The sequence below is a fragment of the Vidua chalybeata genome, chromosome 4 (assembly GCF_026979565.1).
Source record: "Vidua chalybeata isolate OUT-0048 chromosome 4, bVidCha1 merged haplotype, whole genome shotgun sequence".
NCBI classification, from domain to species: Eukaryota; Metazoa; Chordata; class Aves; order Passeriformes; family Viduidae; genus Vidua; species Vidua chalybeata.
In genome coordinates, this window is record NC_071533.1 from 32,119,143 (window position 1) to 32,146,807 (window position 27,665).

The 27,665-nt window shown below is 39.0% G+C and overlaps 1 protein-coding gene across 1 annotated transcript in view; it reads left to right on the plus strand.

Moving 5' to 3' along the window:
* Positions 1–277: 277 nt before the first annotated feature.
* RAPGEF2 (Rap guanine nucleotide exchange factor 2) overlaps positions 278–27,665 on the plus strand; it is a 185,350-nt gene continuing 157,962 nt past the window's right edge. Inside the window, exon 1 of the mRNA XM_053940955.1 lies at positions 278–378. Coding sequence (XP_053796930.1) covers positions 310–378 — 69 coding nt within the window. The 5' untranslated portion in view covers positions 278–309. The remainder of the gene's footprint in view (positions 379–27,665) is intronic.

The following is a 27,665-nucleotide window of genomic DNA, read 5'->3' on the forward strand; positions in this document are numbered from 1 at the left end:
AGCCCGGATGGGAGGAGGAGGAAGAGGAGGGAGGAGGCGACGACGACGGTGCCCGAGGGGATGCGGCGGAGCGGGCCGGCGGGAGGCGTAGAGCCGGCTCGAGAGGGAGCGCCGAGCCCTTGTCGCCGCCGCTGCCACCGGCGGGGCTCGGCCGCCGCCTGCAGCTCCGGGCGGCGGCGCTGCTGAGCCCGCGGTGCCCGCGCGCCGCCGCCTCCCCGCTCCTCGCCAGCGCTCCGGCCGCGCAGCGCCAGGCCGCGGCCGCCCTGCCCCAGCGCCTCCCGGGCGGCGGCGGGAGGCAGCGGGGGCGCGATGGCGTCCTACGTGGATAACAGCTTCCGCCAGGCGGTGATGAAGAACCCGGCGGAGCGGAGCCCCCAGGTAAGCGCCCCTTGCCCGCGGACCCCGCGGCTCCCGCAGGCGGAGGGGCCGCCCCGCTGCCCCCGCCCGCCCCGCGCAGCCCCGGCCGGGGCAGCTCGGAGCCCCACGGCCCCGCTCCGGGGCAGCGCGGCCAGGGCTGACCCCGCTCCCAGCCCCCGCCGAACTCCCCAGCGCTGAATTCTCTGTCGGCAGCTCCCGGGAAGGGAAGGCGCGCATTAACGCGACAACTTTCCTCCTACTCCCTAATTTTGGGGGAAGGCGAGGGAGAAACGCCAGCTGGGTTTGTTTTGAAGGTTGCTTCCGGTGAAAAGAAAATGAACTTAGAGTATAATTTTTCGGTGGTGTGTTTTTTCTTTTTTCCTTTCTTTTCTTTTTCTTGCCTTTTTTTTTTTTTTTTTTTTTTTTTTTTCCTTCTGCGTGTAAGTGTGTGTGTTTTGTTATTGCCCCGGAGTACGGGTGGCTCAGGATTTGAATTCAATCCCTACTTTTACATAGCTGGCTGGAGCTGGCAGTACTGTTTCATAATGTAGGGGCTGAGGTCAGTGGTATTCTTGGCAAGTCCTTGCTCTCCAAAGTAGGGTGAAATCCTTACACAATGGCACCAGGCAGGAATTTTTTAGATACCTGCGCCGTGCTCCTGGAGCCCCCTTTATCAGAGGGCTGTGTGAGGCTGTGTGAAGCTGTTTGTAAGCGTAGTTGCGGTTAGAGAGGCTGAGAAAGGTTAAGCTGGGGACTGGAGTGCGTACAGAAACATTTTGACTTAACATGACCTGAAAAACAACTAAACTGAATGAGTTCCTTCTGCTCCCGAACGGTTGCTGCAGTGGCTGTTGCTGCCAACTGTCTAAAGACTAATAAGCTTTACACTGATCCCCACATCAAGCCGCCGTTCAATAGCTAATGATACAAGGAGTTACTTTGCTTGGAGTTGTAATGCCATCTGTCCTATTTTCTAAAGGCTTGTCCTGCTCTCTGAGCAGTCCCTGTATTCGGGTTTTGGGGAAGAGATGCTGTTACTGATTGTTTTGGCAGGCGTCTGACTGGCTGGTGATGATTTCAAATTGGGGCAGAGAGGAAACCTTGACTTTTGCTCAGCACCCATAAGTCATTCCTCCTACTATAGATACGTCATTGTGGTAATGTTATTTTTATCCCCGTACTCATGGAATATGTGTGAGAAAATAAAACTTCTCATGGAAAAACATACTAACTGCATAGACATCGTATGTAGCATGCCTTTTTGGCAATTCTATTTTTTTCTTCTTTTATTAAAAAAAAAAGGAAGCTGCTTCTGGAACATGTTTTTGTGGTGCTAAACTTGTTTCTCTGTCCTTGTTTGACCTTTTCCAAATGTCTGTTTGCCTTCAGTGCTGGACCCAGCCCTTCAGTGTGTTGTGAAAGCTGAAGGAGGCTGAGTGCTCTCTCCTGGAGAAGACACTCTCTGCAAACGGGCAGCGAGGTCACTTGAATTGGTAGAGGCGTAGATTCCAGCTGGGGGGAGCCTACCAGCAGTGTCCAGCCTCAGGACATGGTTATGGAAGCATGGTGGGGTGCTCAGGAGGAGAGATGCAGGCAGATGCTCAGAAACCACTAGGTCAGGCTGTGGGGCCACCAGGCTGGGCTTGGGGATGATGCTTCCCCTGTGGTATGAACTGTGCCATGTGAACTGTTAAACTTTCTCGTGTCCTTGCCAGTTGGCCTTGCTGTCTAGAAGGGATAATAAGGAAACACACAAAGGCAGAAAGTAAGAAATGACGCAGTGAAGAATCCAGCCCGAATGCAGGGATAAAGCCCAGTGAAGGGCACGGAGCAGAGAGCTAAATTGGGAACACCAGGGCTGCGTTAGTGCTGTAAAACTTCCCGAATCAGCACATTGGCAGCCTGCTGTGGCAATCACCACAGGAAAAGAAACCCACCTTTAAATCCATGAAACTGACACTGACCCAAAATAATCCACAAAAAGACCAAGTATGTGGGAAATCTAATGCGTTGTTAGCACTGGAAATACTTGAAACTGGTGGTGCCCTCCTGTTGCTGCTGGAGAGATTGGGCTTGCAGCAGAAAACTTGGTTGGTGTTTTTGTAAATGGCTCATATTGAATTGTGTGTGTTAGTTTTCTACTGTTGATTCTCTTTTCAGGAAGTTTGATTTTATTTTACAACAGTTTTGGAATTTGAAAGAAATATGCTTATGAACATCATCTTTCATCATTACGTAGAAGGGAAAAAGCTATATAGAAAGGTACACAGACCTTGTTTTTCCTTCTTTTCTTAAAGTAACTTATTGTCTCTTTACTTGTATTTTCCTGTCCTTGCTATGCTATCTCTAAAAGATAGCTACTTAATTTTGGCTTTTGGGAAGTCATGAGGCTTTTTTAAAGTTGAGAGAGGGTTGGAAAGAGAAAATATATTTATCATATTCATGTCAGTGCAGGAAATAGCAAGAGAAGTATGTTAGTAGCATATTTGCTTCTTACTTATGTTAGCAAACTCTTTGGGGCTCAGTTTCTCCCAAATTATGATATGGTAAATATCTATTTGACATTACTATTCACCCTGGACTGTCAGGGTGCAAATTTGGCACCATGCCTTCACTGCAGGCTCAGAGGACAGGAGTGACAGAATGATAGCCAGTATATACAGCTTTGAGAAGTGGGTCTGATAAACATTGTTGGGGAAAGCAAACTTAACTTGGCACGAACATTTGTAGTGCAAAAATCTCTTGGTAATTTTGGATTGAACAGATTTTTTTTTTTTTCCTTGAGGTAAACAGTTTATTCTGCACTTGCTTTTGTAAATTTATAACTTTATATCTCTTTGGTATATCCTTCTTTACAGAGTGTTCTTCCTGACTTTTGTGAATCACAACTCAATATTCTGTTGGCTAAAGAAAATGAGAAATAAAAGAAAAGGATTTATACGTGGCCTGCACTTTAACATGCCTGTTGTGTAACTCTTCTCTTTAATTGATATATTAAACTATTCATTTTCTCTTTGAAGACATGAACTAGGAAGTTAATTTAACTACTTTGGGGAATCTAACTTTTAAATGTTCATAAATTACAAATGGTTTTATGCCCTTAAGCTGTGAGTAATAGTGATCTAGTTTTTTTCTCTCCTAACGTCCTCTCACGTGGACTGTTAATAGCTTTAAGTCTTTACAAAAATTCTTTTTGGCATCATAGGCCATTTTAGAAAGCATGCAGTTTTATACTGGTGTAGCTTGGTCTGAAAAAATAGGGCTGCTTTTGTTTTCAAACAAGAGAAACTGAGCCCTAAGCTTTCTTTATCCGAACAACTCATTTGCATTGCATGGTATATGAATAGCTGGTTGCTTCAGAAACTCTGCATACTGTTCACTGTTTTCATGCCATGTGGTGATGTCTGCAGGAAGAAATTTTTTGAATGTGTGCCTTATACATGTTAGATGCCCAAGGTTTGCTTCTGGGAACTGCCGGTGTGGTACACCAAGGCAGTTCAGCACAGCAGTAATGAAGAGCAGAGATGTAACAGCATCGCACCAGATCTTCAGGGTGAAGGGGAGAACTGTACAGTAGCCCTTAGTTTGATACTAATGCGTCATTTAATGTCAGAAGACATCTAAACAGGATGCTGTTGTAAAGCAGATACTCCCTTCTTGAACACTTGAGAGGAAAAATGGTTTAATTATAGGATGTACCTATGCTTTTTCCAAATAAACTTTCAGCTTGTTCCCCAGTTGTGTTATTTTTATACTTGTAACCAGTGATAACATGATTGTGTGCAATCTTCAGATAAGCCAGAAATGAACATTTCCTTCTTGCTACAGTGATCTCTTAAAAAATAAATAGAAGGCTGTGTAGTTTAATGGGATCAGAGGAACTAAGCGTTTTATATGTGAGTCTAGCAAAAGAATATTTAGTCTTTAAATTTGGGCTGATTGTGTGTCTGTATATCAAATACATTAGAAGACTAAAATGATCTTTTTCAAAAGAGCTTATTTGGGATTTCTTTCTTTTGAAAAACAAAAATATGTTGAAGCTTGAGTTGTGCTTTCAGATTTTCTTTACTGTCAGCATTCTACTGTGTTGCCGTCTTTTTGAGGTGAACATTTACAGAGGAGGATAACCCCTGTAATCAGGCTGCTAACAGCAGTATAGTGCTGAGAACTGATTCTGTTGCTAAACTCTCCTGCTGGTTCTTGGTAGCCCTGAGAAGTGAAGGACTGTGACAGCTGATGCCTGGTATTTGGCTGTATTGCATTGATATAATGGTCTTTCCATAATGCATCTCAGGGCTTTGTTATGTGGTTATTCAGGAGCAGCCTTACTTTGCAAGGTTGGACATGCTGTTTCTTTCTGGGGAGCCCGTTTGACCAACAAAATTACATTCCTAACTCTGCTTCCCGTGGTGGTGGTCAGGCTTTCTGCTGACTGCAGTGACTAGTTCTGAGGTGGGGTCATGAGCCTGTTACATTTTGTGTTAAAGTTGGGACCATCATTATGGTAATGCAGCTTAATGAAGAAAGATTGCTGCTGGTTCTTGGTCTGGGCTCCTTTCTTGCTCCGCAATGGGCTTCAAGTAGAATTGCCATCATAAAGTCAGCTGTAAGGGTAGTTGGTCTGAACTAAAAAAACCAACAAACCTCTAGATGCTGTAGGGTTTTGGAAACTTTTTCAAAATAGTTAACATATCCTGAAAAACTGTAGGTTAAGTGATGTCTTGTGGTGGCTCTTGAGAGAGCTGTAAGTAGGGGAGGTAAATACAAATGAAACAAGTTACTATAAACTCATGTATGTAGATACCTTTAACCATAGGGATTTTTCCTGCTGTGTTTCAGCACTTAACTGGCAGCATAAAAACCAAAGGAACTATTGGGAAAAAGTGGGACTTTTACCTGACAAAGCAAACAATGTATTTGTTTAGTACAGAAATAATACCAGAGAATGTATTTTGGAAGTAAGCATAAATTTTTTTGTCAAGCTAGTATTACTACGCAGCAGTATTTCATGCCCAACAAACATACTTGTATGAATATATCTTTTATGGCTGATAAGTAAAGCTGAAAATCCTTGCATAGCTCAGATTTTCTTGTGAACTCTTTAATCTCAGTCTGGTGAAACAGCCCTGGAATGTTTGATTCTGAACTTGCAGTGTCAATTTTCATGTCATTTTCAAAACTAATGGTATGTACTGCAATGGGCTGCTTAGTATCCTGTTTATTTTGAAAGAGTATGCTTATTTCCTAGTCTTTCTGATGGGGGTGTGTGTGTATTTTCCCATAGCCATTCATATCTTCATGGCCAAGAGCTTTGAGAATGGCAAGAGTATTGACTTTTAAATTTCTTTTGCAATAGTTCTCCCCTGTCATAGGGCTAGTACTTTGTGCATTAATAAATTCTTGTATCTTTTAATGATATGAGTTTTGCCAACACTTGCAAAGACCTCGGTATGATCAGGGAGCCTTCAGCTATAGCATAGAAGTAGCTGAGTTGAAGCCTTATCCTAAACACTTGTGTGCTTTCTCATTGCATCAGAAAATTGCAGCTCGGTTTGCTGTATGTATCCGAGCCGGTTTGAAACTGGGAAAGTGAGGGTTTAACTGTAGCGCCGATAAGCTCTGTGTAATTTCCTACTTGATTAATTATCTGTTTGGTAGAGTTTGCTTTTGATTTCTGCCCTGCAGTGGCTGAAGAAGTATTTGCCCTGGGTTTGGGCTGAATATCTTCCTGTGAGCATGTTTTTTTCAGCCTTTGTGGACAGTCTCTTTCCTGCACTTAAAAACTGGGAGCCTTTCCGTGGCATTCTTGCCTAGGAAATGTACTGAAGTGAGCAGTGCTGGGCCCAAAGCCCAGGGCTCTTCTACTCAGTCCAAGCTTGTTTTGTCCACTTGCTTCCTGAGGTGCTGTTCAGACATCAGAGCACGTGTCTGTACCCCAAAGGGCCAGGACCCTCCCACCCATCTTCACCCACCCCTGGTGTGTGGGGTGTAGCCGGTGGTGCTGCAGGGGAGGCTTTGGTGGAGGAGGATTATTGTAAAGCAAGACTGCTTGCCGTGGATAGGCTTGCTCTTCTGCCAAAACTAGTAATGAGCAAAACCATCTGCTGGGCTTCTGAGACCAAAAGGATAGCTCTTTCATGTCTTGGGTGTAATAGTGAAGGTCAGCAAAAGTAAAGGACATACAAGCATTTTCTCAAGATCGTGTTTTCCTTTAGTAGGAGGTTGGAGTCTCCTGTGGGTTATCTGTTTATTCATGGAGAACCCTTGGTACCTGAGGGAAAAAAAAAGATAATTTAAGTGTAACCACTAAAAATGATTCATTTATTTTACACTTATTACAATATCCCTTAGCTAAGGCTTTTTTGATAAGTTATTGTTTCTTGATATCCATTGTTTTAAAAAGCCTGTATGCGTAAAAGTTTTTAAAAGTCTATGCTTATGCAAATTACTGAGTAGTAACTACTAGCAGTAGCTATTCATTCTGTTGAACTACTGATCTGTTTTTAATATTTTTTCTCTAAATCAGAATCTTGCTACTTAATCTGTTAGCATGTTTCAAGAATGACTAAATGTACACTGAACATTCATTGTAAGAAATTTGACTTCCTCATTGAGGGTTTTTGGTATCCTCATGAGAAAATATATTTTGGCTTGTGTTTTGGGAACTTTCCCACAGTAGGAGATCTAATTTTTGCGAGGTATTGTTTGGGAATTCAAAAGGAGCACTGGCAGAAAGATAGCTCTACAAAGATGCTTTGTGAAGGGCAGCTGAGCCTGCGCGCCTTGTTTGCTGCAGCCAGTGTTGCCGATTTAATTTGCTGGGTATATTTTGCGTGAAGGGGTGTATTTGAATAAGTCTCAAAATGGAAGTGGTGCTCTGCTTCCCTTTTTCTGAAGTTGGTGAAGTTGACCACTTTTCAAGAAAAAGGGAGAGAGAGAAGCCCTACTGCAGTGCTTTTCTTACAGCTTTGTTTGCAGTTAAAATTAGCTATTTGTTCTCTCTGGGTATCTCTGTTACGCCCATAGAGCTGTAGATGTGTTTCTTTGTGTGTGTCTGTCTTGTCTGACCTGAGTAAGAGTGATTAAATATTTGATTTAGAGCAGTTCTAAGGAATTCTAGTCAACAATAAAAGTCAGCATGTATATCATTACCTGAGCAAAACACTGAAGGAATAAGAAAAAATTAAAATATTTAAATGCTTTTTTTTTTTTGGGGGGGGGGGAAGGGCATGAGTTTGCTTTTCAGCACTGATAAAAATTAAAGGAATATCCTGATATCAGTATTTCTGTGGACAGCATTATTTTCCTGTTTTTCTCTTATTTGTGTGTATTCTGATGAACATGAACACAACGAAACAGCATCTAGTTTCAGTGTAAATTACCTGGGAATGGGTATTAAGTTTCATGGAAGACACATTTGTGGAGCATGCCTGTTGTTGACTGTCTTTACTGGGCTGTTTGTTTCTGTTTGCTTGCTTTTTCTATGTCTTAAAGTTAAAATAAACTTTGCTTAATAAAAATCATAATACAAATATTTATTATGTAGTCATTTTGGGTTTCTAAAAGGGAAGGTGGTTCCTGTTATCCGTGGGTTGTTTGCTTAGTAGTTTGTTGTTTTGTTTTGTTTTTTAGTTTATATTTGCAGTTCTTTATTGTTAGTGATACTGGTCTCCCATCTTTATTTTGCTTTTACTGTAGTTGGGAAAAAAATATTGATATAGCCTTTTCCATCTGAAATTAATCATTCACACTTTTTGCCCTGTTACACAAAAAATAACTCAAAACTTAGAGGGGTGAGAAAGAATGTTACACAAGTGTGGTTTGTAAGTAGTCCATGGGAAAACAAGGCTGTACCACCAATATCGGCTTGAGGTTTGACTTGCTGAAACCAAAGGCTGAATCTTTTGTGGTACATGGTATTTCTTTAGCAGCAGAGCTAGTTGTAGTGGGTTGATGCTGGCTGGATGCCAGGCACCCACCAAAGCTGCTCACTCACTTTTTTTTCCATGCTGATGTTCTCTGCTGCTTCATTCCTGCCCGTCCAACTGTTTGTGAGGCTACAAAAAACATGGGATAAGTGATAAAATCTTGTTAGTTGAACAGAAGAAAAGGATCTCACTTTTGGGAGATTATGTAGTAAGGTTTTTGCTTTCTAAAATTTAAGTGACTCAGTCTGGTTTAGATTGTGGTTTCAAATATTTGTGTTGGTGCAGCTGAAGGTGTGAAGACCTATGATACAAGAGATTGAAAAGAAATGCTTATGTTTGTGTGTAGGAACCTCTGAAATACCTTAACCTCTCCCAGAGAGTATATGGTGCTCCATTTTCAAACACTGTCTAGAAGTATAAAAAAAATAAACTGGATGTAGTGTTATGACATTATTTATTTGTGATGAATTTCCTAAAATAAGAATTTTTTTTTTTTAACTTAAGGGGCGTGTTAAAAGGGGCACCTTTGCATTCACTGAATTGGGTGAGGAGATGCTAAGGCCTGGGGTTTGGGGTTTTTTTGTACTGTTATACTGAATCTTGTCTGTATTTACACTGGTTTGCTGTATAGTTGTTGAATATTGGATGCTGGTGCACTCTCTTCCTGGGGGCAAAACAAAGAAGAGACATTTAATTTTATTGGCATGCAAGTTAAAAGATGTACACATTTTTCCATCTGGTATGTGAAGTCTGTTGGGACATACCTAAAATATGTACCCTCTGTTGTTTTTGTTTTGACTTTTGAGGTAAGTGCTTAATTTTGTCAGGAAACCATTCCCTCGCCCGCCCAGAACATTTCCTCAAAATAAATGACCTTGCAGAATTCAGTTGCACATTGCATTATGTGAGTAGCCAGCACTCGTTTGAATGGTTCTGCGGAGTTTTGCTATTTGTCAGAAGACATTCAGAATACACAGCATACATGGTAGTAAATATTTAGATACATTTTGAACAGAGAGAGAGAGGCTTGTCTGTGCAGTATTACAGACTTCTTTTGTCCCTTGCCAGTGGTGCTGTGGGTGTTCAAAGTGAATTCCCTCACCAGTGCTGTAGGACAGGCAGGCGCTGCCAGAACACAGCATCCCAGCTGACTTCTACTTCAGTGCAGTAGCTCAGGCAGTTTTTGAAGGTGCCATAGCTATAGTACCAAAAAAAGTTGGACTTTGGTTTAAATAGATATGTCGGTATTTCAAAGTTATGGCATTTTATTCTGTTCATGTACAATGGTGCTTTATGATGAAATAACTTTGAACTTTAGCTATCAACTGCAAAATTAAAATGTAGTAGTTCTGATATCTGGATCTCAACCCGTAGTCTTTACCTTTTGTGCCTCCAATTCCCCTTTCCATGCTGCTGCAGGGGAAGGGAAGGAGAGAGTGAGTAAGCGCTGTGTGCTTTGGAATGTTTCTGTAATAGCACTAAATTGGGGAATACTATTCCTAAACCACTGCGGGAGTTCTCCCTGTGGAATTCTTCTTCAACTCTAGAGGAACCGCAGTCTCCAAAAAGAGTCAAAAACTGGAAGAAAAAAGCAGGTGCTGGATGCTGCTGAAGCAGAATGTGTGCAAAGGTGTGCAATGTGGTTGGGCGTTTATCCCAGTTGCTAAATTCATAACAAGATGCTGAAAGCTGAAGTGATGTAGTTGATCATGACACATTTGTTGATTTCCTGTTGAGGGTGGCTAATAACCAGCAGTTTCACCAGTGAAGGCAGTAAGTGGCCCATCCATTGAAATTGTACAATCTTAAGAAAGACAATAAATGGGAGTGTAGTTCATAGATGATACTCTAGCTGAGTATGAAACAAGAAAATAAGATTTGGCACTGGTTAAGGATGTTCAGGTGGTGTCTCCCTCTAAAATCGATTAGTGCAGTAACTAAGTAGCTTGAATGTATTCACTGCTGAGGAGCTGGTGACCAGATGGTAAACTCTCCCAGTGAGGCCGTTTTCACTCTGAGTTACAGGAAAGTAGTTGTGAGGGTCTCAGTCTCAGTTGCATTTTGTGTTCTCCATTGATCCTGTGGTACACGTGGCTGCATAGTGTATCAGATTTGTTGGGGGTCTTCAATAGATTTGTTACAAATTTGTGCAAAGCATAAAAGGTCATACCTCTGTGTGAATGGCCCGCAGTGCTCTGATCTGAAGACTGAAGTGTTTCACGTGTGCCATAGATAGGGAAACACAAGGGGCTCCGCCAGCTACATGCTGACCAGGAGCAGGCACTTGCTGGAACGAGGGTAATTGAGTTTCCGTCCTTGCCACGGCTTCTGCCTTACTGCTGAAAGCTGCTAATTAGCGCCAATGCCTTGTTTTAATTCAAGATGACTTAGTTGGAAGATGCCAACTCCTTGGTCGTAGGCCACTGAACAACTATCAGATGGCAGCACAATTCCAGCTCAGCTGTTAAAAATGGCTTGAGGTAACAGTGCCAAGGGAAGGGTGAGAGTTGTTTTAGCTCTGTTCTAGATGTTTGCCAAGGTGGAAGAGAGGAGGATATTCCATATCTGCTGCATTTTAGACAGCCATTTATTTTAGTGCTATTAGCTTGTATTTTACCAGACTGAGTATTGATAGATAGCTGGTCTCCACTAGTCCTAAACCCTCTTTAACAGTCTTGTTCAACTCTTAATTTAAGATGACTTTTAGGGGAATATCACTTTAGTAGTTGAAAAACTTCTGGACTACAGGATATTGCTGGAAAACGTGATTGATGCAATGCATGGCACAAAGGGGTAGAAATGCTGTTAGCTTTGAAAATGGTTCTAAGAACCCAAAACAAAGAAAATTGAGTTTTGGGATAGGATTCTTCATTTCGAAGTATGTTTCTGAATGCCCAGGCAAATTATGAGTCCTTCTCCCTTCGTGTAGTTATTCTTTGTATCTAGCCTTGTGCTATGGTTTAGCCTCTGTCTCATTAATTTGATTTCCCGTAGTTTCTCCCTTTCTAAACCCCTATTGCAGTGCTTTTTGAATTTTGTGCCTTAGTCATTACTTTAGGTATTTTTCTTACGAGGTGAGCACTTAGAACAGGGTGATTTGGCTAATAATTTATTGCACATTTATTTATTTCTGAGTGGGAAAGGAACTCTCCTTTATAAATTGCAATCCAGTGTACCTTGTACAGGTTATTTTCACTTCTGAAGCAAAATCTACAAATACTTCAAGTCTGTCATCATTGGAATTGTCATATGTCAGGTTTCTACCTTTACCAGGTTTGATAAGCAAACATTGCTGTTTAAGGTCTAATGTTCTTATGTGAATGAATATTTTATGCAAATTTAAAAGTGAAGAGAAAATAATGGCACTTTGTTACAATCCATCTTGGCTTTGATAGTAAACGAACATTTAGCCATGACGAAAGTGACGTGGTTTATAGTGACACAACCTACATAAATCCAGTTGGATTTGCTGTTGACATTGGCCCACGTTCCAGAAGGCGGGTTACCTTACATTTCTTTTGAACAAAGGAGGTCTGTCTGAAACAGGTGCTCTAATGGTTACCCTGGCCTTCATAAATAGCTTTTAGGTGAAGTATTACTTCTGTTAACCATGAGTAACTTCACAAGGCACTTTGGTTTACTGCATGAGGTTTCCATTTTATATTAAAAAAAAAAAACCCATGGCCACAGCTTTGTGGTGTTTGGTGCCTCATAAGTCGCTGTTTATTTTTAGAGCACGCTTATCACAATTTGTCAGCCAAATATTGGCCTGTCCCCTCTGCTATTAGATAGCTGCTGAAATGCCATTCTCAAGATAACTTTATGTACCAGGGTAATCTTAGTTTCTAAAAGAAATAATCTAAAACTTGCCAACTCTGCAGAACACGAAAAATAGTAGAAGATGGGCTTATTAAGTTTTGCAGCCATATCATAATGTGTTAAATTTAATGTGACAAAATGGTTTTGAGAGTCTGTGGTAAGTTGCCTGAGAGTGTTGAAAAGTCTGAATGTTACTTATGAACACTAGTGAAAAATATTTCTAAATTGGTTGTAAAATGAGCCAGGAGATAATGAAGAAATAGCTGGGCCAGTCTCCAGGCTGGTAAGACAAGGCTACTTGCACACTGTACGTTGCTTTAGGAAAACTGTGTCACAGTTTCTTTTAAGGAGAAAGGAAAGTTCTGCTTTAAACAAGTGACATTTGATATCTTACTTGATTTTTTTTCCTGTTTCTTCTATTTATAGATGTCTTCAGTTTGGGATTTATCTGAAAGCTAAGGTCAGGAAGTGCCTTCCTCCAAAAATGCTACTTGTTGTGGTTTTCTGGCATGTCCTGTCCCCTCTCCTTCCCAAAAGGAACTGTACAGAAAGTATTTTTCCACAATGAAACACAGATCCTCAGCTCTGCAGTGTCATGCTGTGACTCTGGCATATACTGGTTCACCTCCAAAACCGAAACTTTTAAAAATCATCTCTTGGTGTCCACAACACTTACGTGACTGATTAAAACACAAAAGACAGTAATCACTTCAGTTTCAATTATTTTCATTTCAATAGAGCCTCCTATGTGGAGGCAGAGGAACATAGGCTGTATCCTATTTGGTAAGACTCATTTCCCACTTAGATTTTCAGATGACCCTAATGACTTTGTTTTACATAGGGATACTCAGGGGAGATGCTCATCCACTCAATGCTTCTACCAACCATGGAAGATCTTGGATGATCTTAAATATGAAAGTTCTCTCCCACCTTGGAGGTCATGAACAGCAAGTGAATGATCATTAAACATGTACTTTTTTTTGTGAGTTCTAGTGTATGAAAGAGGTTCTCCCCAATTTACAAACAAAAGGCTTAACCACTTAAACTAGTCCTCTGAGAGAGTACAGCAATCCTGAGGGCACCAAAGATGTGGGAGTGCAATGAGGGCTTTTGACTAAACTGTTTTTCTCATAGTCAAGGTCCAGTGCAAGGTTTTAAATTCAGGATTGATTTCTTACAAACAGCTCTATTTAGTCATTCAAGTTTGCACTATTGTTTATGCAGCAGTACAACTGAACTTGTATGCCTGTGGTATGACCACTTAGCAAGCATGCACTGCAAAGTACATTTGAGGAATAAATAAGAAATTTAAAATGAAGTTATATTTGAAGACATGATTAAAGTCTTTAACTAAATAAGGGTCATGCACCCAAGTCTTCTTGTGATGTTCCCCTTTTAAAATTTATTTAAACCTATGTTACTTATTGAAACATCTGATGGCAAGTAACTCCTTTTTGGAATATGGGTTTGACAGTATGTTATATAGTCTATAAGGACTAGTTTGTCATCTGACTTTCTTTTATATTGTTTTGTACTTCCATATGCAGTAAACTATATTTAGATTTACACTGTCAGCAGCAGTTGAACATTTTGTTGAACTTCATATTTGTATATCTGGCTTTTGTATAACTTTTTATAATGGGCCTGATTAGTGTTTAGTACTTTGCATTTGCTTTAGGAGCCTTTGCAATGCATTGTCTTGAGCAGGTTTCAGGAAAACCAATGGTGAGTTTGTCACTGTTAAACTGTCTCATCCTCAGTGTGCAGTGCCAGTTAAAAGAAGCTTATGAAGCCAGCTCTGTATGTCTGAAAGTTTTCATAGCTGTTAAAATTCAAAGTACTGAACAGAATGTTCTAAATTTATTCAAAAAAATTAGTGTGGCATTTCTTAGGAAACAATCACAAACAAAAAATTTTTCTGTATTGATCCTGTTTTTAACCTTTTTGGTGCCCTGATAACTGGGATATCAGTTTTTAATTCTGTATTTAACTAACAGAAGGGATAAAACCCCAAGTGACTGGAAGTCATATGACTTCCAGTAATCAGAGGTTTTGTGAACTAGTAGACCTTCCTTTTTTTTGGTCCAAAATATCCTGTAGACTCTGCAGACAGAGAGTAACTTTTTGTTTTTACAACTTTTTTTTGCTTTCAAGTAATCACCATAATGGTGATACTTTCATGTTTTTCTTGTATTCCTAATGCTTACTGTTTAAAATAACAGGGACCTACAGTTATGACAAAAAACCCCTTTTACATCTGCCTAACTCTGTCTTGTCTTCCAGCTGTAAATTGTTGAAGGATGGCAAGCATCTTTTCAGGTGTTTTGCTGTCTGCTGAAAGTTGGCCTTGAAACCACTGGAACTTAGTTGCATGTTAAAATGAGTGATTTTGTATTCCATTTAATGAGTGGATTTTGCAGCTTTAAAGTAGGGCAAGAGGCTACGTGTTGTGTGCAGAAGATGATCCTTTTTGCATCTGCTTCTTGGTATCTTAGTTTAGTATCTGCTGTCTAAAATATCAGAAGGGACATTTGTCTTTCAAGATGGATGTGTGGGTTTGTATGTTTTTTTTTTTCCCAGAAGAAAATGACAAAACAGTGTCTGTAAGGAGTGAAAAATGACAAAGTAGTGTCTGTAGATGATCTATGACCACCTCCTGTGACAGACCATCAGATGTGGTGGTCTGCAGGCAGCACCATGGTGTTCAGGAGCAGTTCCTTGGCGTTGAGTCATTTCAGCAAATTCCAGCTCTAAGGATAGCATGGCCCTGCAATGCCTGCATTGCAGCTTCTCTGGAAGGATAACCTGCTCAGAGTGCACTTACAAAACTTGGAGATGCTGCAATCATGAGTCATTTAGAAAATTTTAGTTAGGAGCCTGCTGTTCAGGGACAAACACACGCAGTAGCTTTTCAAATAGATTCCAACTTAATTCATGTATAAATTCTTTACTTTGACAATATTAAAAGGAAATTATTCCTGGGGGACTAATTTACCATTTTAATTAATCTTCTCAGGAGAAGGTCTTCTGTGAAGATCTTGCTAAGTGTTTTTCCTGTAATTAAAAAACTTGAAACTAACCAACCAAAAAACAAACAAAAAAGGGAAAAGAAGAAAAACCACAAAAGGGATCTCTGTGTGTAAATTGGTGATGTGTGAGACCACCTGCTAACCAGAAAATTGTCTTTTGATCTAAGACAGATAAAAAAAATAGTGAGAATTTTCCAGGTAGGTGTGAGATAGTGACCTGATAAGAAGCCAGATACAGTAAAAATGTTGCACTAGTTAATACAGCATCCCTCACACAGCGAGTCATCTTTTGTGTGTTTCAGCTTGCATTTTATACCACCATCACCCAATTCTGTTTCTTTGATGGACAGAAGGCTTTTTTCCTTTCTCCAGCTGAGAATCTCCCAGTTATTATCAACTATAATTAAATTTCCCCCCCCCCTCGGTTACTCTTCTCATTCTACTGTTTTATTCTCTCTGCTCTTCTTATTCTCTTCATAGTTTTAGGCTTTCTTTGTGTGTAACTTTATTTCTGATTGGTTTGTGCTGCTAGGACTCAGTTTCTAAAATTGCAACATTATTCACTTTGGTAATGAACAATGCAAGAAAAATGCTTTAAGGGGTAAAAGGAATTCAGCCTGTCATAAGCACTAAAGCGTATTTGCTGCTTATGGACAGATTCTTCCTTCAGCCTAAAAGCTATATGGGATTTATAAATCCCATGTAGTGTCAAAAACTGAAGGGTGGTTTAGCAGTTGCCCTGACATCTCTTAGTATGCTGAAATTAAAAAAAAAAACAGAGCCCCTTCTTATTTTTTTTTAGCTTGTTCCTTATGGGATTGCTATTTAATCAATAGTTTGTAGTTTACATTTGCTTTTTATTAAAAAATAAAGTTCCTGGTAACAACACAATTCTAAAATGACATACTTTAGAAATGGTTTCTGATTGTGTTTATGTTAAAAAAATATTCTATTCAAACATCTGTTTGCACTTGGATAAAATAAAGAAAATGACCTTTCTGTCCTGTGGGGTGTATGTGGTTTCTTTGGTTTTGTTTTATTTTGCGTTATGAATAAATGTGTTAGGGCAACTGGAACTAACACAGCTACACTGAAATGGTACTGCTTGGCAGCAGGGAATGTTTGAAACAGCAGGAATATGCTCTATATGTTCAGTTGTGGAGGGCTTTTTGTTATTCTGTCCTCATGATGCTGTCTTCAGTTAGTATGAGTTATAGTAACTATTCAAATGGATCTAACATTTCATAATCATGCTCAGTTTGAACAAATAGAGTATGTCTTTAAGAAAGGAAACAAAACTTCTCCACTTAGCGTAGGAGGACTGTAAAATACCTTAAATGACTGTAAGAATGAGGATGTGCTTTCCAAATCATTATTTCATATTTGGAATTGTGGGTAGCAGTTTGTCAGTCTTTCCCCATGTCTGTTAAAGATGTAATCTGGAAAATCAGCTGGCATGTAAATTATTCATATGCCATATTCCAGCTTTAAAAGTACAGGTGGCATCCAGAATCAAGCGTTATTAATTTTTAGTGGAACCCTGGAGGTATTTAGTTGGATTTCCAAATAGTTTTGAGAAGTAAAGCTTCATCTCTTGGATTTTCTGTGAGCTGCTGCTTGTTTGACAAAGTAGAGGTGGGAAAAATTGTGGATTTGGATACTAAGAAATGCTTTGATAGTTAGTGTAAACTTTCAGTGGAAGGTAAAGGTATATTTTCTCATGTGTAAACAAGTATTTTTATGCCAGGCTGCTTTGCTGTCTACTACCATTACAGCTCGGACATCAAGCTAACGACTTGAGTGCTCTCTTTTCCAGATAATTTGGCTTATAAATGAACTCTGGCATGGATTTTTTTGGTGTCCAGCTCCCTTGAGCATCTCTGGAAGTTACAATGCTTCCAATGATAGCAGTGTAGAGAAAAAAAAATATTTTGGTGTTTCTGCACTATGACTAGTCTGTAATTGCTACCCTGTGGACAGCTGAAAGATGTTGCCTGTTTCAGAAGTTAGATCTTAAGGCTTTTTGGTGGTAGGCTGCTGTTTGGAGGGACCTTATGGCCCTTTAAATTAGCTGAATCATTTAAAAATTAATTTTAAAATACCACAAGAGCTTTATCTAGTCCTGTCTATCTTCCACCCACGTACACTTATTTTGAGGAGAAACACACCCAGTAGAAAATTATTATGTGTATCTTCCAGGTCCTGCAGTTTGACTTGGTAGGTGAAGGTGTAAGGATCACAGTCTTGGGTAGCTAATTCAGTTACCGCCTATGTTTATGTTGGTTCTTAGTTCTCCATGGTTAGTCTGTAAAACTAAACAAAATTGGGAGAATGAGATAAAAATTTTCACCAATCAGTCTTGATAGTGACAAAAATTGATTATTAGTGAAACTATCTTTACAATCAGGGAAACTTGAGCAGACTTTTATTAGGGAACCTGCTACAGTTTCAGATAACTCTGACCCTTTTTTCTAGCTAGAGAGAGGGGAAGTGTTTTATCATAGTTATGCTGATTGAGTCAAGGTGTGCATGCAGATGTGGTTGTTGCTAATGGATGTTTTTCTGTTGCCTGGATGAGGTGCTGTGCATCAACCTGAGCATCACTGTGCTGCTGTCTGTGGAAGTCTTTTATTGAAATGACCATCAGGAATTCTTTCCCCCCCTTCAGAATGAACAGAATCCTGTAACTCTGTAGAATGCATTCTGTATACAATTAGTGTTTTTCCATGTTAATATGACCTTTTCTTCCTAAAGGAATATTCTCCATTATCCAAACCCAACAAGGGTAATTTGGTATCAATATTTTTCCTGTTTCTCTTAAGAGGAATTTAGTGTGGCTTATTTAGGGGGGGAAAGTGTTTGTATGCAAAATAAATATAAAGTCCAGCTTGAAAATATATGTTGGATTATATCATATGACCAAATGCTAATATTTAACAATAATGTGGGCAATAGTTACTGTCTTGGACAACTTGGAAATATTAGCTGCAGGCATTTTAAAATGTTAATAACCTTCAGTCCACTAGTCCAGACAGTTTCTGGATGGTGAGGAAGTTGTTAAATAATGAAGTGTCGTGATGTTCGCCAGAAGCCGCCTAACAGCCAACAGAGTAGGTACTACTGTGTGTGACATTTTCACACGTAGTAGATTAATATTAACCACTTTACCAGAACAATGTCTTTTTAAGAGGTTGGTGGTTTTTAAAGGCTAAGCCCCAGATGAGAAGTACAGGAAAAGGAATGAAGTGGAAGAGGATAGGAGGTCAGAGTACGTGGTGCATGTTTCCAGGTAGCTTCTTTTTCTGCCTGTTAACTGTTGCCTCCAGCACTTGGCACTTGATCTGTGGCTCTTTAGAAAGACATATTGTTTCATTTACTATAGTGGCAGAAGAAACTAACTTTCAGAGGGAGGTTATGTAAGGAGAGAGAAATAGACTTCAATTTATAGAGATTCATCCCATGTTTTTGCATAAATACAACTGAGATAAGTTTTAAGTAAGCTTATTAATTTTTATTTACAGAAGGATGTACGTGAATATCTTTTATTGCAAAAAATTGTGTGAAGAGCTGTTTCAGTATGACCAGCTTTTTAGCTTATTTCTACTTTTTTTCTTCTCTCCACTATTTGTTGTTCAGGTAGAAATATGCTTTAAATGTAATTGGATTTGAGCATCTCCATGATTTAAATTAATGGTACTGGCAAAGCTGTTCATGCACTGATTTAATAGGCTCTAATGTCATATATAAATTGCCTACAGTAGGTTGTGGGAGTTTCTCATGTCTGGACTGAGATGCTCAGAAGGAAGAGGAGTGTCAGTGATGCTCTCCAGTACAATGGCACCAGTCTAGCTTATGCTCTGATCAGTTTTCACATGAGCAAAAATTCTTCTGATCTTGTCATATCACCAAATACTCATTTTGTTCTGAGAAGAGAGGTAACTGTACTGACAAAGCAGCTTTTGCAGATGTCTCTACTTGTGTCAGTTAGGTTTGACTGCTTTGCAGGCTGTTACTTTTATAGACCTGCCTGGAGAGAGAGTGTAGGTGTGATAATAACAGCTTTCATTTTAATAAAATGTAGTGAAGTGTTTGTAGTCTCCTTGCTCTCTTTCTGTACATGTATTACTTCACCAATTTATTAAGTGACTGGTAAGCTAACTAATGACTAATTAAATGACTGTTAGCTAATTAAGCTAATTTTTGGATGTCTATGGTGTCAGTAGGTATGTCTCATCTCACTCATGCTGCTATTCATGCAGGAAAGAGTCCTATAGCTTTCCAATAGATTACTAAAACATGATGCAACTCACTACAAACCATGTTTGGAGGACAAAAAGGGTGAGGGAAGAATGCTAAGGTGGTAAATATTGCTGTATGAAACCATTAGGCAGGCTAACTTCAAAGTAAAGCTTGGAATAATGACTGTATTTCAGGAGGATGAGCAGGAGCATGGATTGACTGGGCCTTTTGTAGTATTATTTCTGATTTTACTAGTCTGGTATGTCTTTCAAAAAGAAGTGCTGCTGTTGTAAGGGGATTGTATAGTTTGAGGAGGAGGATAAAATTTTCTTTTGGGGAGACCAGACATACTTTTAGTGAATTAATAAGAAAAGCAACCTTCCTATACATTTATGCTTGGCTATCAAACAGTGCTTGTAGAGAGAAAACTGAGAGCTAGTTAATGTTTTCTCCCTCTTTCACTGAAAATATAGGACCTGCAAATACCGGTTTCAAGTATTTAAATACTTAAATATTTTGTTGCTTAAAAACTGATTATGCCAATTTGAAGTTGAAATTAACATTGCTAATGTCAATTAAAACAAGCAAGAGCTTGCAATTTCAATGAAATGTCCTTACATGGAATAATTCAATTTTTAATTCTTTACTTAAAACCAGGCAAACCAAAAAAAACAGAAGGAAATTATTGGTGCTGGCATCGGATACACTGCTAGCACTGCTTCAAAACATGAGCAACATTAAAAATTAATACATCAAATAAAACTTGAAAGTATGAAGAAAATAAATAACCCTTCAAAATGCCCATTATCTCCAATTTGTTCTTTTACAGTAGAGCTTATAGGCTCTCTTATTTCTGTCCAGGAACTTATTCTAAAACCTGACAAAGACTCAACCCTTGGTTGCTATTGGAAATGAAATGCATTTACTCCTTGGTATCTTAAGACAGCCGAGCATTTATTTGACTTTAAATGATCTTGAAGTGTTAGGAGTAGCATCTGTATTTGTGTTTGGGATGCTCTTGTTCTCTGCAAGGCTATATTGCATGCAAGGGATTGAAACAAAAATCATGGCATGATGTTCTTGAATACATAAATCTCTTAAGTAAAGTTTTTCCTAATTCTTGGTTCCAGACTGTACTCGAGAGAGAAGTTTTATTTTGGTAATCTGAAAACAGATCTTTTTCCATCATGGCTAAACAGTAATTTTAGAGACAATGCTACTTGTGTAAACTATGGAGGCAAAAAATAGACTTCCAGTAGTCGTAAGACCTTGTTTTTCATGGCTGTGTTGTTGCTCATAGGAGGGTTTGCAATTTGTTTAATTACAGTTTGCTCTGTAGACAGTGTAAAAAGTTACAACATTTTTTTACCTGATGGTTCTTTTTATATACTTTGAAAGCTGACATGCCATATTTGACAGGAAAAAAGTTTGTTTTCTACACGTGCAGTTATGAAGCAACATCTTCAAGTAGTCACTATCTATATTTGCCACATTTAAAAGTGAATAATTTTAGCCCTTTTGACAGCATGCATTCAACAGCACGTGTTGAGCGTAGCAAGGAGGGAGCAGCAAGTAGATGGAGCAGTCCATCAGCAGCTGCCAAAACTGTACATTGGATTTAAGCCATAGCTATTAATCATTTCTTCTGTGAAAAGGAAAAAAAATGCATCAAAAGCCTTTAGGGCGTTGGGAGGGGAAATTCCTTCCCTCTGCTAAGCAGAGAAATGTACTTTATTTAGTCATACAGCAGCTTCTTAAGTTGTCTGAACTAGTGGAGTTTGCTTATGAGATGTTTCACTCCTATAAGTTTCGTTTGTTGCAAATATACTAGCGAAAGGTTTTTCTGAAAATGCAGCTAAGGCCATCAGAATTAATTCATTGTCTTTTAAACAAAGCTGCAAAAAATTTATCTATTAAATTCTTTTTCTGTGTTTCCACAGAAGAGAAAGGGAGGACATGAACCAAAATTGCTTCTGTTGCTTCTTTCAGGTGTTGCAAGTTCACTTTATCTCTCTTGCCACCTGAATTTTTTTTTTTTGAAGCCCCCCAAAAAATCATGTAATGGTTTGAATGACCTTTTGAGGTCATCTAGTCCAGCCAGGCAAAGAGCAAGGCCATCTTCAGGTAGGTCAGGTTGGTCAGGTAGGTCAACCTGACATGGAATGTGTCCAGGGAAGGGGCATCTACCGCTTCTTTGGACAACCTGTGCCAGTCATTCAGTGGCCTCATTATAAAAAAAAAAAAAAAAAATTCTTCCTTGTGTCTAGAAGATAACTCTGTAGTATTTCTAACATATAAATTTTTGCAGCACTTGAAATTTCTCATAAAACATCCTTTACTTGTGTGCTATTGCTATCAAAGCATGAGTTGTGCTGGATTGAAAATAGAACTCTAGAAATGGGCGTGTTGGTGGAACCTGAAGAAAATGTTTTTCTTCAGATTTATATAAGCTACCCAGACCGCCTGACTTGCTCAGATTTAAAGGGATGTGTCTTGCAAAACCCCTGCAGTGAGTCATGAACATTTTTATCTCAGGAAAATTTGAATTTCCATTTCAGGAAGTGGAATATAAATAACCTTCACTAAGAAGACTAGAAATTCTTTGGATAATATAACATTTTAACAGTAGATAATAAATGGCTGGTATTTTCAAGGCTGAGAACTAGTCAGGTGCAAGTCAATGATATTTATAACATTTTCAAAATATTTTTTTTTAACATGCTAAATGTTTTTCTAGATCATGGATACTATAATAGTTGCAAAGCCTGGAGTTGGATATGGCTATAGAGAGTGTCTGGTTTTATTTCCTTCTTTAAAATTTTGAATTAGGGATTTGGAACAGAGTTTGAGTTATTAAAAAAACATAATAAATGGCTTCGTATGCACCAGTATTTTTTATTTACGCTTGCATTGGGAAAAGCTGGACTTTCAGTCAGCATAGACTGAAAAGAAAAAATACTTTTGGGTCCTGTAAGGAATGGCTGCCTCCCAGTAGTCAAAAATGTCACTTCTGTTGCATCATGATTTGCATAAATGTCTGTGCAGATCATGACTCCAGAAAAATTCCTCTGTGCTGCATAGCTGTTAAATAACTTCCATGAAGTTAAATATTTACTCGCGTGCTGTGAGGGGTGGTATCATTTCATGCGAGGCAGACATCTGAAAATTTCTCTAATAAATTTTGTAGATAGAATACTAACTTGACAGCAGGGAAATGAGAAGAAAGATGCCATTCATTCAGTGAGATGTAGCTTTGTTAGACATTCACAGAGGAAAACTTGCTTATATGCTCAGCCTGAGAGAGGGGAGTGTGGACCAGGTAAGAAGTTAGAAAATGTAATCTTGGAGCTGTTGGTAAAGACAAACCAGCTCCTCAAAGATGAGGCATCTATTGGTGAATGATGCTACTGCTTGCTTTTGGAATGAGCAGGAGTGATGCAACCCAAACTTACTTGGCACTGCTGGCTTTGAAGGCCTTCTCAACCTTCTTCTATGGATTCCTCGTTTTGCTGTAATAGTGACTGGGAAGGAATCTTGATGAAGCAGAATCCTCAATTAGTACTAAAGTGTGCAAGGAGGAATGTTGCTGGTATCTCTTTTGGTCCCAACCCTCCTCATGTTTTTCGCGTTCTCTTCAGCAATTATGCTGTCAGGGATGGTAGCTGATTGACAGCTTTGCTTTGCATATTGGACAAGTGAATGACAGAAGAAAAGCGGTCTTTGTGGCTTCGGGAGAGGCCTGGTTTGTGTTGGGTGGAATATATGCAATTTTATGCTGTCATTTAAAATGCAGGATTTAATTGCAAGAAGTAATGCCAGCGCACTCATGTAGCAAATAGGAAGGAAGTAAACACTGTAAAATAAATATGCAAATGTATTCTTGTGCTCTGGGCTTATTAACTTGTTATAATATCTTTATGGTACTGCCTAGTAATGGTGAAGTTATCAATCCTAGCGATCTCTTTGAGATGGATTTTTTTGTGATACTTCATTGTCTCAACTCCTAAAGAAGCTAGACAGTGAATACTGTGGGATAAAAATTAGTAGATATTTAATATTAGAGTGCAATTAAATAACAAGTCTCAATGGCAGACAAAGAATTCTTAACCTGCAGTAGTGAAAGACTTAGCTCTGTCCTTGTTGACAGTGAGCAGATGAAATAGGCCTTTCTTATGGCACCTTCTCTATGCTTGATAGTTTAGGAGCCTTAGCTGAAATTTTTATAGCTGTAAAATATATTTTTTCGCTGAAATATTTTGTTGTATGTGTTTCTTACTTCTGTCATTTTCTCAGGTGCAGCACCTGCTAAGCAGAGCCATCCTGGTAAATAGTGCTCTTGAAATGCCAGTGTCTTTCTCCACTGGAAAGGCTATGCTGAGTCCTACAAGTGTATTTTTGATGTTACAACCTTGATACTCCCTATATGCATGTTTGGAAGTATTTTAATACATTGAAGTGCATAAATTCCCTTGCAATTTCTCTGTAGACAAGCTTCAGGTTGACTTAAAACCTTTACTGGCTAATTAATTTGGAAAAAATGGGCAAGAATTTTTACTAAGTCCTTGTAGTAAGGCTTCTTGAGCCGTATGGTGTGATTATGCCGCTGTATTAAACACAATGTTGTTAGGAAAAAGGATGTGTGTACAGTTTTTGTTGGATAATTAAATGAAGCATAAAAAGATAGCTCTCTTTGGTTCTGACCTTGTGAATTCATTTAGCTTGCAGTTCTGTTATAGTAGTTGAGATGTTGTAATGCTTGAACTTTGTGATAGGAGCTATATACCCTTCTCAGATGCTTTCCTACGCTATAGTGGTTCTTGAATATATAAATTTTATATGTATTTGTTGGCATCTGCCATCTATCACCTTAACCTCTTAGCTTCTCTTTTCCCAAAAGCTGTCCTTTAAGGAGTTCTTTTTTCCCCCTGCTTCCGTAGTCTGTTGTGGATATTGTGGACAATGACCTGCAAGGGTTTATAATAAGGTGTGTCAAGTCTGTAGCTTGATTTCATGGCCTTGTTTTGTACAAAATGTTGTAAAAATATATACTTGATTTTTACTGAGAGAGAAAGTGAGGTATTTTACCCCAAACAAAATAATATATGTAATGCATGCTGTCCAAGGAAATTTAAGAGTTCATTAAAGGTCATTAGTCAGATATCTTAACTTCTTGGCTTTCGTTGTCATGAAAATATTTCCATGTTGCTGTGGCATGTCTAAAAATAATTACTACATCCCCATATTTTTGTGCAGTTCCAAATAAAATTGCATCCTGTTGATCATATAAAAAATATCCAATGGATACCTACTTTTAAAAATATCAGTTTTGTTTTCTTGAAGATTTAGGGGAGGTTTGCCAAGCAGGAAGAGAGATGTTTGCAGATGGGAACTCTTCCATTTTTTAGTGGTAAAGACCAATCTTTCAAAAAGAATGAGTCTATCATTCTGTTCTTTCAGTTTAGTTCTTTAAGCCTCAGATGCTATACAGTCGAAGTGCCAAATGGAGAATAATTTAATGGAAGACATTTTCTTTTAGTGTTTTCTCTCCGAAAACAAATGAAACTGATGCATGCTTGTCCTATCTAGGGGGGAAACCCAATAGTTGAAGACTTCCGAGTGCTCAGACAAAATGCAGCTCGTTACAGGAGTATGGATATTCTAGAAGCTATAACTTACTTTAGGGTATGTTTATGTTCAGTCTTATGGCTTCATCTTTGCTCAAATTGTGTCATTTTTTCAAACAACAAAACTTTGCTTTTTCCCAAAAAATTTACAGTCCAAATAATTACCAAAGAGATTACCATATTAATTACCAAAGAGGATTACCAAAATCCATCATGATTGAGGAAGACTGGGGTGGTATGAGTTCTGGCAAAAGATGTAAACCTGAAACTCAAAAGCCGACTGTAGCATTGGAATGGGCACAGGTTTGTTATGAGGTATTAGGATCGCCCTGGCATCTCAGAGTGTTGGAAAATTGTTGGTTTGTGTTGTAGTGTAGGTGAAACAAACACTTGTAACAATACATTTCAGTGTATCAAATGGATCTTTTGCACTGTGTGAGTTTCCGGCAGGGCTGTTGGAAGAGCATGGATGAAGGAGAATTAATTTCTACAGAGTAAACCAAAAATGACCACTAATTCCCGTCTCCCTTGAAAGAGTTGCTGCCAAAGATAGTTCTGCTGGTCTGTAACCCTTCCTGAAGGCAGTCTTCAAGGGCTTGTCTAGCTCCTACTCAGTCTCACTTAAAACTCCTTTGCTTCTCACCTTCTCCTTGTAACCCTTTGCGTGCTTTCACCCTTTAACTTTCAGTGCTTGTTGTAACCTAGCTGATGGTCCTGGTAAGGTGTCCCTAAACCCCTCCCCATTCTGAGTCTGAAATTAAATGAGGTAGAGTGAGGATTGACTTTACTGAATGCTTATCTGTTGTATTTGCATAATTTAATGGAGGGAAGGAAAGAAGAGAAAGATGGTTGTGGTGACTTGTGACTTTTCTGGCTTGGAATTTGGAAAACCCTAGAGAGGGGAGCAGTGGACGAAGAAATGCTTATAGAATTAATGAAAAAGGGTAAGGGAATGGAATCAGAATGTTCAGAGACTGTATTTCTAATGAGATTACTGCGCAGAGAGAGTTTGCTGCAGAGGACATGATAAAACAGGTGACTCACCAGCTGCTTGGTGGCACGAGGTGGCCAGGGCTGCGCTGTAGAGGCAGCCGGTGTGCATGTGCTTGTGGAGGATGTGCCAGCTGATGCTGTGGGCAAGCTTTTTGGCGCTTAATTTCTCTGATTCAGTTTTACAGCACAGCTGCTGTGTGGGACCAGCTCCTGTGTGCAACTGTTGCTATATTTATGAAGTGCAAATGCATAGGATTCATCTTTGGCTGTGGCAAGGAAGGTTATAGATAATAAATGACAATTGTTTGGTAATGAGAGAGGTGTCACTTGCCAAATCAGCTTAAGCCATGCTTTCTTTAAAAGCAATTGTAGTCTTTTGTTTGCTACAGCAAATGACAACTTTTACACAACAGAAAAAGATGGTGTACAGAAATTGTCCTAACACCGAATCAATATGTTCAAGTATGATCTCGTTCAGTTCCCTAAATAGATTCTGTCCTTGTGTCTAAAGGAGCAGCTGATAGAGCTGGGGAGTTGATACCACCAAACAGTAGCCTCCCAGAAAGTGCAACAGCGCAGGTTTCTCCCTTCCTGCACCTCTTAGAGCTTTTGCCTGTAGCAGGTGTTATTTTTAAATGAACTGAACAAAAACATTTTGGATTTTTCCAATCGTAGTGAAACCTGGGGAAAAAGAGGGGTAATATTTTTCTTTTAGATGTACTAATTCCAGGTGATGGGACTCCTCACTCAGTAGCTATGCAAAGGATAAGCACTATGTTCTCAATACTTTTGGAGCTGGGTTCACTGTGCGTGCTATTTAATGCTGAAAAATCAGTTTAATACAGGAAATCCTGTTTGGGTGCTGCTGAGATGATGGCAAAAGAATGTGTATCAGAAACAAACTTCTTCAGCAGAACCAACAGCTGTTTTTGAGCCTTATTTGACAGAAACGGATAGCTTTGGTCGGTTTTTTGGTTCTCTAGTTTAAAAAAAATTCTCAAGCTAGTAATATCTTTATATTTGTCAGGATCAGCTGGTGTCTAGACTTAGTGAATGAGTCTGAATTATATTCCTTCTACATTTCTCACTTGGGTTCTATGGACTCTGCTTATAACAAATCTGGGCTTTTATTAGCAGCTTAGTATTTAAAATACAACTTTATCTATACTAGCTGTTCTAAGTTTGTAATTGTGTGCCTAGTCTCATTTATGGGTACTGATCTTGGGATTTACAGATCCATCTCTCCTTCCTTCTTTCAAAGGAACCTATTTATAGCTCATCTTAGCTATAAAAACATCTTAGCAATATTTTTCAAACTGTATAACGGCTGTGGACCATGAGAACTAGAGAGCTGAGGAAATAAAGTTGCTATTTTCCTAACTGTAATCGATTTTCCCCTTTATACATTTCTTATGAATAAGAGGACCAAATTGAAAGCTTAATTGACAACAAATATATTCAATAGAAAAAAAATTAAAGGATAAATTGGGGAAGTAGTTCTTTCATCTTCAAAGAAAATATTGAGGATTTTCTTGTCTTGCAGATTGTGATGGGCTTATTGAGTGCTGAATGGTGCTGGAGTTACTTGTGAGGCAATCCTGCTTCTCTGTGATCTTAGATGTTTATCAAAAGGGATACAAGTATATTAAGCTGTTTTTGGTTTTATTGTGGTTGAA